The sequence below is a fragment of the Nerophis ophidion genome, linkage group LG13 (assembly GCF_033978795.1).
Source record: "Nerophis ophidion isolate RoL-2023_Sa linkage group LG13, RoL_Noph_v1.0, whole genome shotgun sequence".
Lineage (NCBI taxonomy): Eukaryota > Metazoa > Chordata > Actinopteri > Syngnathiformes > Syngnathidae > Nerophis > Nerophis ophidion.
In genome coordinates this window covers 1,673,968-1,682,069 of record NC_084623.1, presented here as the reverse complement: position 1 = coordinate 1,682,069, position 8,102 = coordinate 1,673,968, and the positions used below count along the sequence as shown (strand labels likewise).

The window sequence follows — 8,102 nt, the reverse complement described above, 5'->3', positions numbered from 1 at the left end:
CTTAACATAGTCCCAGGCCACATTGTTAACCGTGTGTAACTCCACACGTTACCTTAACATACTCCGAGGTCATATTGTTAACCCTGTGTACCTCCACACGTGACCTTAACATAGTCCCAGGTCACATTGTTAACCCTGTGTAACTCCACACGTGACCTTAACATAGTCCCAGGTCACATTGTTAACCCTGTGTAACTCCACACGTGACCTTAACATAATTTGAGGTCACATTGTTAACCCTGTGTAACTCCACACGTTACCTTAACATAGTCCCAGGTCACATTGTTAACCCTGTGTAACTCCACACGTGACCTTAACATAATCTGAGGTCACATTGTTAACCCTGTGTAACTCCACACGTTACCTTAACATAATCCGAGGTCACATTGTTAACCCTGTGTAACTCCACACGTGACCTTAACATAGTCCCAGGTCACATTGTTAACGCTGTGTAACTCCACACGTGACCTTAACATAGTCCCAGATCACATTGTTAACCCTGTGTAACTCCACACGTGACCTTAACATAGTCCCAGGTCACATTGTTAACCCTGTGTAACTCCACACGTGACCTTAACATAGTCCCAGGTCACATTGTTAACCCTGTGTAACTCCACACGTTACCTTAACATACTCCGAGGTCACGTTGTAAACCCTGTGTGACTCCACACGTGACCTTAACATAGTCCCAGGTCACATTGTTAACCCTGTGTACCTCCACACGTGACCTTAACATAGTCCCAGGTCACATTGTTAACCCTGTGTAACTCCACACGTTACCTTAACATACTCCGAGGTCACGTTGTAAACCCTGTGTGACTCCACACGTTACCTTAACATAGTCCCAGGTCACATTGTTAACCCTGTGTAACTCCACACGTGACCTTAACATAGTCCCAGGTCACATTGTTAACCTTGTGTAACTCCACACGTGACCTTAACATAGTCCCAGGTCACATTGTTAACCCTGTGTAACTCCACACGTGACCTTAACATAGTCCCAGGTCACATTGTTAACCCTGTGTAACTCCACACGTGACCTTAACATAGTCCCAGGTCACATTGTTAACCGTGTGTAACTCCACACGTGACCTTAACATAGTCCCAGGTCACATTGTTAACCCTGTGTAACTCCACACGTTACCTGAACATAGTCCCAGGTCACATTGTTAACCCTGTGTAACTCCACACGTGACCTTAACATAGTCCCAGGTCACATTGTTAACCGTGTGTAACTCCACACGTGACCTTAACATAGTCCCAGGTCACATTGTTAACCCTGTGTAACTCCACATGTGACCTTAACATAGTCCCAGGTCACATTGTTAACCGTGTGTAACTCCACACGTGACCTTAACATAGTCCCAGGTCACATTGTTAACCCTGTGTACCTCCACACGTTACCTTAACATACTCCGAGGTCACGTTGTAAACCCTGTGTGACTCCACACGTTACCTTAACATAGTCCCAGGTCACATTGTTAACCCTGTGTAACTCCACACGTGACCTTAACATAGTCCCAGGTCACATTGTTAACCTTGTGTAACTCCACACGTGACCTTAACATAGTCCCAGGTCACATTGTTAACCCTGTGTAACTCCACACGTGACCTTAACATAGTCCCAGGTCACATTGTTAACCCTGTGTAACTCCACACGTGACCTTAACATAGTCCCAGGTCACATTGTTAACCGTGTGTAACTCCACACGTGACCTTAACATAGTCCCAGGTCACATTGTTAACCCTGTGTAACTCCACACGTTACCTGAACATAGTCCCAGGTCACATTGTTAACCCTGTGTAACTCCACACGTGACCTTAACATAGTCCCAGGTCACATTGTTAACCGTGTGTAACTCCACACGTGACCTTAACATAGTCCCAGGTCACATTGTTAACCCTGTGTAACTCCACATGTGACCTTAACATAGTCCCAGGTCACATTGTTAACCGTGTGTAACTCCACACGTGACCTTAACATAGTCCCAGGTCACATTGTTAACCCTGTGTAACTCCACACGTGACCTTAACATAGTCCCAGGTCACATTGTTAACCCTGTGTAACTCCACACGTGACCTTAACATAGTCCCAGGTCACATTGTTAACCCTGTGTAACTCCACATGTGACCTTAACATAGTCCCAGGTCACATTGTTAACCCTGTGTAACTCCACACGTGACCTTAACATAGTCCCAGGTCACATTGTTAACCCTGTGTAACTCCACACGTGACCTTAACATAGTCCCAGGTCACATTGTTAACCCTGTGTAACTCCACACGTGACCTTAACATAGTCCCAGGTCACATTGTTAACCCTGTGTAACTCCACATGTGACCTTAACATAGTCCCAGGTCACATTGTTAACCCTGTGTAACCCCACATGTGACCTTAACATAGTCCCAGGTCACATTGTTAACCCTGTGTAACTCCACATGTGACCTTAACATAGTCCCAGGTCACATTGTTAACCCTGTGTAACTCCACACGTTACCTGAACATAGTCCCAGGTCACATTGTTAACCCTGTGTACCTCCACACGTTACCTTAACATAGTCCCAGGTCACATTGTTAACCGTGTGTACCTCCACACGTTACCTTAACATAGTCCCAGGTCACATTGTTAACCCTGTGTAACTCCACATGTGACCTTAACATAGTCCCAGGTCACATTGTTAACCCTGTGTAACTCCACACGTTACCTTAACATAGTCCCAGGTCACATTGTTAACCCTGTGTAACTCCACACGTGACCTTAACATAGTCCCAGGTCACATTGTTAACCCTGTGTAACTCCACACGTTACCTTAACATAGTCCCAGGTCACATTGTTAACCCTGTGTAACTCCACACGTGACCTTAACATAGTCCCAGGTCACATTGTTAACCCTGTGTAACTCCACACGTTACCTTAACATACTCCGAGGTCACATTGTTAACCGTGTGTAACTCCACACGTTACCTTAACAAAGTCCGAGGTCACATTTTTATGGGAGCCAGAGCCCGAACCCAAACTTCTTGTCAATTTTTTTGAGAGGCAAGTTGATGAGTTGCATTGTGTAAAATTTTGAAGGCAGTGCAAAAAGAGGCAAGCAGAAGTTTGGAGAAGAGCAGGCAGCACATCAGGATGGATGAGGGAGAGGGAAGTGTCTGCCTTTGATGAGAGCATCATCTTTAGTCAGCAGAATGAGACCATCACTTTGTAGGTTGGTGTTCTTACAAATCCTGTTGTCCTACTCGCAGGTCACTTTCGTCCCGAGTTCATCCGGCCGCTGCCACCTCTGCACGTGTGTGAGGACGAGCTGGCCTGGCTCAACCCCAGCGAGCCAGACCACGGCGTGCAGTGGGACCGCTCCATGTGCGTGAAGAATAGCACGGGCGTGGAGATCAAGCGCCTGATGTCCAAGGCCTTCAAGAGTCCGCTGTCGGCACAACAGCAGTCGCAGGTGAGCCGTCCTCGCTGTCCTCGCTGTCCTCGCTGTCCTCGCCCTTTGCTCCCACGACCGCCCCTCTGTGTGGCCCCACAGCTGCTGGCCGAGCTGGAGAAGGACCCCAAGCTGGTCTACCACATCGGCCTGGCGCCCGCCAAGCTGCCTGACCTGGTGGAGAACAACCCTCTGGTGGCCATCGAGATGTTGCTGAAGTTGATGCAGAGCAGCCAGATCACCGAGTACTTCTCTGTGCTGGTCAACATGGACATGTCTCTGCACTCCATGGAGGTGGTCAACAGGTACTCTTCCATCAGCTGCTGTAACTGTCACATGACCTCCTAGACTGACCACACAGGAGGTCAACTGCTGTAACTGTCACATGACCTCCTAGACTGACCACACAGGAGGTCAACTGCTGTAACTGTCACATGACCTCCTAGACTGACCACACAGGAGGTCAACTGCTGTAACTGTCACATGACCTCCTAGACTGACCACACAGGTCAACTGGTGTAACTGTCACATGACCTCCTAGACTGACCACACAGGTCAACTGGTGTAACTGTCACATGACCTCCTAGACTGACCACACAGGAGGTCAACTGCTGTAACTGTCACATGACCTCCTAGACTGACCACACAGGAGGTCAACTGCTGTAACTGTCACATGACCTCCTAGACTGACCACACAGGAGGTCAACTGCTGTAACTGTCACATGACCTCCTAGACTGACCACACAGGTCAACTGGTGTAACTGTCACATGACCTCCTAGACTGACCACACAGGAGGTCAACTGCTGTAACTGTCACATGACCTCCTAGACTGACCACACAGGAGGTCAACTGGTGTAACTGTCACATGACCTCCTAGACTGACCACACAGGAGGTCAACTGGTGTAACTGTCACATGACCTCCTAGGCTGACCACACAGGAGGTCAACTGGTGTAACTGTCACATGACCTCCTAGACTGACCACACAGGTCAACTGGTGTAACTGTCACATGACCTCCTAGACTGACCACACAGGTCAACTGGTGTAACTGTCACATGACCTCCTAGACTGACCACACAGGTCAACTGATGTAACTGTCACATGACCTCCTAGACTGACCACACAGGAGGTCAACTGGTGTAACTGTCACATGACCTCCTAGACTGACCACACAGGTCAACTGGTGTAACTGTCACATGACCTCCTAGACTGACCACACAGGTCAACTGGTGTAACTGTCACATGACCTCCTAGACTGACCACACAGGAGGTCAACTGCTGTAACTGTCACATGACCTCCTAGGCTGACCACACAGGAGGTCAACTGGTGTAACTGTCACATGACCTCCTAGACTGACCACACAGGAGGTCAACTGGTGTAACTGTCACATGACCTCCTAGACTGACCACACAGGTGAACTGGTGTAACTGTCACATGACCTCCTAGACTGACCACACAGGTGAACTGGTGTAACTGTCACATGACCTCCTAGACTGACCACACAGGTGAACTGGTGTAACTGTCACATGACCTCCTAGACTGACCACACAGGTCAACTGGTGTAACTGTCACATGACCTCCTAGACTGACCACACAGGTGAACTGGTGTAACTGTCACATGACCTCCTAGACTGACTACACAGGTGAACTGGTGTAACTGTCACATGACCTCCTAGACTGACCACACAGGTACACTGGTGTAACTGTCACATGACCTCCTAGACTGACCACACAGGTCAACTGGTGTAACTCTCACATGACCTCCTAGACTGACCACAAAGGAGGTCAACTGCTGTAACTGTCACATGACCTCCTAGACTGACCACACAGGAGGTCAACTGCTGTAACTGTCACATGACCTCCTAGACTGACCACACAGGAGGTCAACTGGTGTAACTGTCACATGACCTCCTAGACAGACCACAAAGGAGGTCAACTGGTGTAACTGTCACATGACCTCCTAGACTGACCACACAGGTCAACTGATGTAACTGTCACATGACCTCCTAGACTGACCACACAGGAGGTCAACTGGTGTAACTGTCACATGACCTCCTAGACTGACCACACAGGTCAACTGGTGTAACTGTCACATGACCTCCTAGACTGACCACACAGGTCAACTGGTGTAACTGTCACATGACCTCCTAGACTGACCACACAGGTCAACTGGTGTAACTGTCACATGACCTCCTAGACTGACCACACAGGTCAACTGGTGTAACTGTCACATGACCTCCTAGACTGACCACACAGGTCAACTGGTGTAACTGTCACATGACCCCTGGGCTGACCACACAGGAGGTCAACTGGTGTAACTGTCACATGACCTCCTAGACTGACCACACAGGTCAACTGGTGTAACTGTCACATGACCTCCTAGACTGACCACACAGGTCAACTGGTGTAACTGTCACATGACCTCCTAGACTGACCACACAGGTCAACTGGTGTAACTGTCACATGACCTCCTAGACTGACCACACAGGTCAACTGGTGTAACTGTCACATGACCTCCTAGACTGACCACACAGGTCAACTGGTGTAACTGTCACATGACCTCCTAGACTGACCACACAGGAGGTCAACTGGTGTAACTGTCACATGACCTCCTAGACTGACCACACAGGTCAACTGGTGTAACTGTCACATGACCTCCTAGACTGACCACACAGGTCAACTGGTGTAACTGTCACATGACCCCTAGGCTGACCACAGCGGTGGACTTGCCTCCAGAGTTCATCCACCTGTACATCTCCAACTGCATCTCCACCTGTGAGCAGATCAAAGACAAATACATGCAGGTGAGGCTGGCCGTGCTGGGGTCAAAGGTGAGATGATGTCATTGTTGTGGCTCCTCCCACAGAACCGGCTGGTGCGCCTGGTGTGTGTCTTCCTGCAGTCCCTGATCAGGAACAAGATCATCAACGTGCAGGACCTCTTCATCGAGGTGCAGGCCTTCTGCATCGAGTTCAGTCGCATCCGCGAGGCTGCCGGACTCTTCCGCCTGCTCAAGAGCCTGGACACTGGCGACACCCCCACCAAGTGAGAGGGCGGGGCTTACACAAGCACTGTAAATATCTGCTCATCCCCAATAAACTTCCTTTTTCTGACACTGTAGTACAGTCATAACTAGTACTGCTGCTCATGTCAACTTTTATTACTACATATAGATATATATATGTATGTATATCCATCCATCCATTTCCTACCGCTTATTCCCTTTGGGTCGTGGGGGGCGCTGGTGCCTATCTCAACTACAATCGGGCGGAAGGCGGGTACACCCTGGACAAGTCGCCACTCATCACAGGGCCACACAGATAGACAGACAACATTCACACACTAGGGACCATTTAGTGTTGCAATCAACCTATCCCAGGTGCATGTCTTTGGAGGTGGGAGGGGCCTATCCCCAGGGGCTTGTCTTTGGAGGTGGGAGGGGCCTATCCCCAGGTGCAAGACTTTGGAGGGGGGAGGGGCCTATCTCCAGGTGCATGTCTTTGGAGGTGGAAGGGCCTATCCCCAGGTGCATGTCTTTGGAGGTGGGAGGGGCCTATCCCCAGGTGCATGTCCTTGGAGGTGGGAGGGGCCTATCCCCAGGTGCATGTCTTTGGAGGTGGGAGGGGCCTATCCCCAGGTGCATGTCTTTGGAGGCGGGAGGGGCCTATCCCCAGGTGCATGTTTTTGGAGGTGGGAGGGAGCCGGAGTACCCGGAGGGAACCCACGCATTCACGGGGAGGAACATGCAAACTACACACAGAAAGATCCCGAGCCCGGGATTGAACCCAGGACTACTCAGGACCTTCGTATTGTGAGGCAGACGCACTAATCCCTCTTCCACCGTGCTGCCATATATATATATATTCATATATATATGTGTGTATATATATGAATATTTATAGAACACATGCAGAAATATTGCACTGTAATACATTTAAGATCCTTCTCACATCAGTTACTAATATTTCGCCATATGAAGAATTCTGCCACACCAAGATGGTAAAAGAACATTTGACTGACAAATTCATGTAACATAAACAAGTCAAAAGTATTTTATTGAAGTATAAGGTTCCTGCTAAACTAAAAAAATTTCTTGTCCTAAAACATAGTGACATTTTCAAATATTAGAGACTACAATTCATCAAAGATGGTGTTCAAAAGTCAAATATGACTTTTATTTGACAAAGTCAAGGTGAATGAGATCAAATGTTGGGGAAAGTAAAACAAAACTGAACATTTTTGATCTTATGAAGTTTTTTTTAAGCAGTATATATTTCCTATGTATGCCATTTACATGTACCATGTATGACATCATCATGCAGGTATGACAAGGCACATTAGATATGACATCATCATGCAGGTATGACATGGTATATGAGATATGTCATCATCATCATGCAGGTATGACATGACATGAGATATGACATCATCATCATACAGGTTATGACATGGCACATGAGATATGACATCATCATCATGCAGGTATGACATGGTACATGATCATATGTGCTTCATGGCGCGAGCCATCAGGCAGGCAAACACAGTCATCACCATCTTGGACTTGACTTCCACTAAGTCCTCAGGCAGCGCGTACACGCGGGCGCCAATCTTCCTCGCCATGGAGATGGCATACCTGCAACATCATCATGTACAACATCATCATCATTCACGTC

The 8,102-nt window shown here is 48.3% G+C and overlaps 2 protein-coding genes across 8 annotated transcripts in view; one reads left to right on the top strand and one right to left on the bottom strand.

Annotated features, from left to right (window-relative positions):
• LOC133564073 (CCR4-NOT transcription complex subunit 11) overlaps positions 1-6,542 on the top strand; it is a 14,951-nt gene extending 8,409 nt beyond the window's left edge. The window contains exons 4-7 of one of the 2 annotated variants that reach the window (XM_061918157.1): positions 3,246-3,448; positions 3,530-3,732; positions 6,137-6,233; positions 6,296-6,542. In XM_061918157.1, coding sequence (XP_061774141.1) covers positions 3,246-3,448; positions 3,530-3,732; positions 6,137-6,233; positions 6,296-6,478 — 686 coding nt within the window. In that variant the 3' untranslated portion in view covers positions 6,479-6,542. Of the gene's footprint in view, positions 1-3,245; positions 3,733-6,136; positions 6,234-6,295 lie in introns of both variants that reach the window. The other variant, XM_061918156.1, reaches the window with a different exon arrangement.
• A 916-nt stretch (positions 6,543-7,458) lies between these two features.
• The window catches only part of LOC133564071 (plastin-2), a 42,670-nt gene continuing 42,026 nt past the window's right edge, over positions 7,459-8,102 (bottom strand). For all 6 annotated transcript variants that reach the window (XM_061918150.1, XM_061918152.1, XM_061918153.1 and 3 more), the window contains one exon: positions 7,459-8,062. In XM_061918150.1, the coding sequence (XP_061774134.1) occupies positions 7,930-8,062 (133 nt within the window). In that variant the 3' untranslated portion in view covers positions 7,459-7,929. The remainder of the gene's footprint in view (positions 8,063-8,102) is intronic.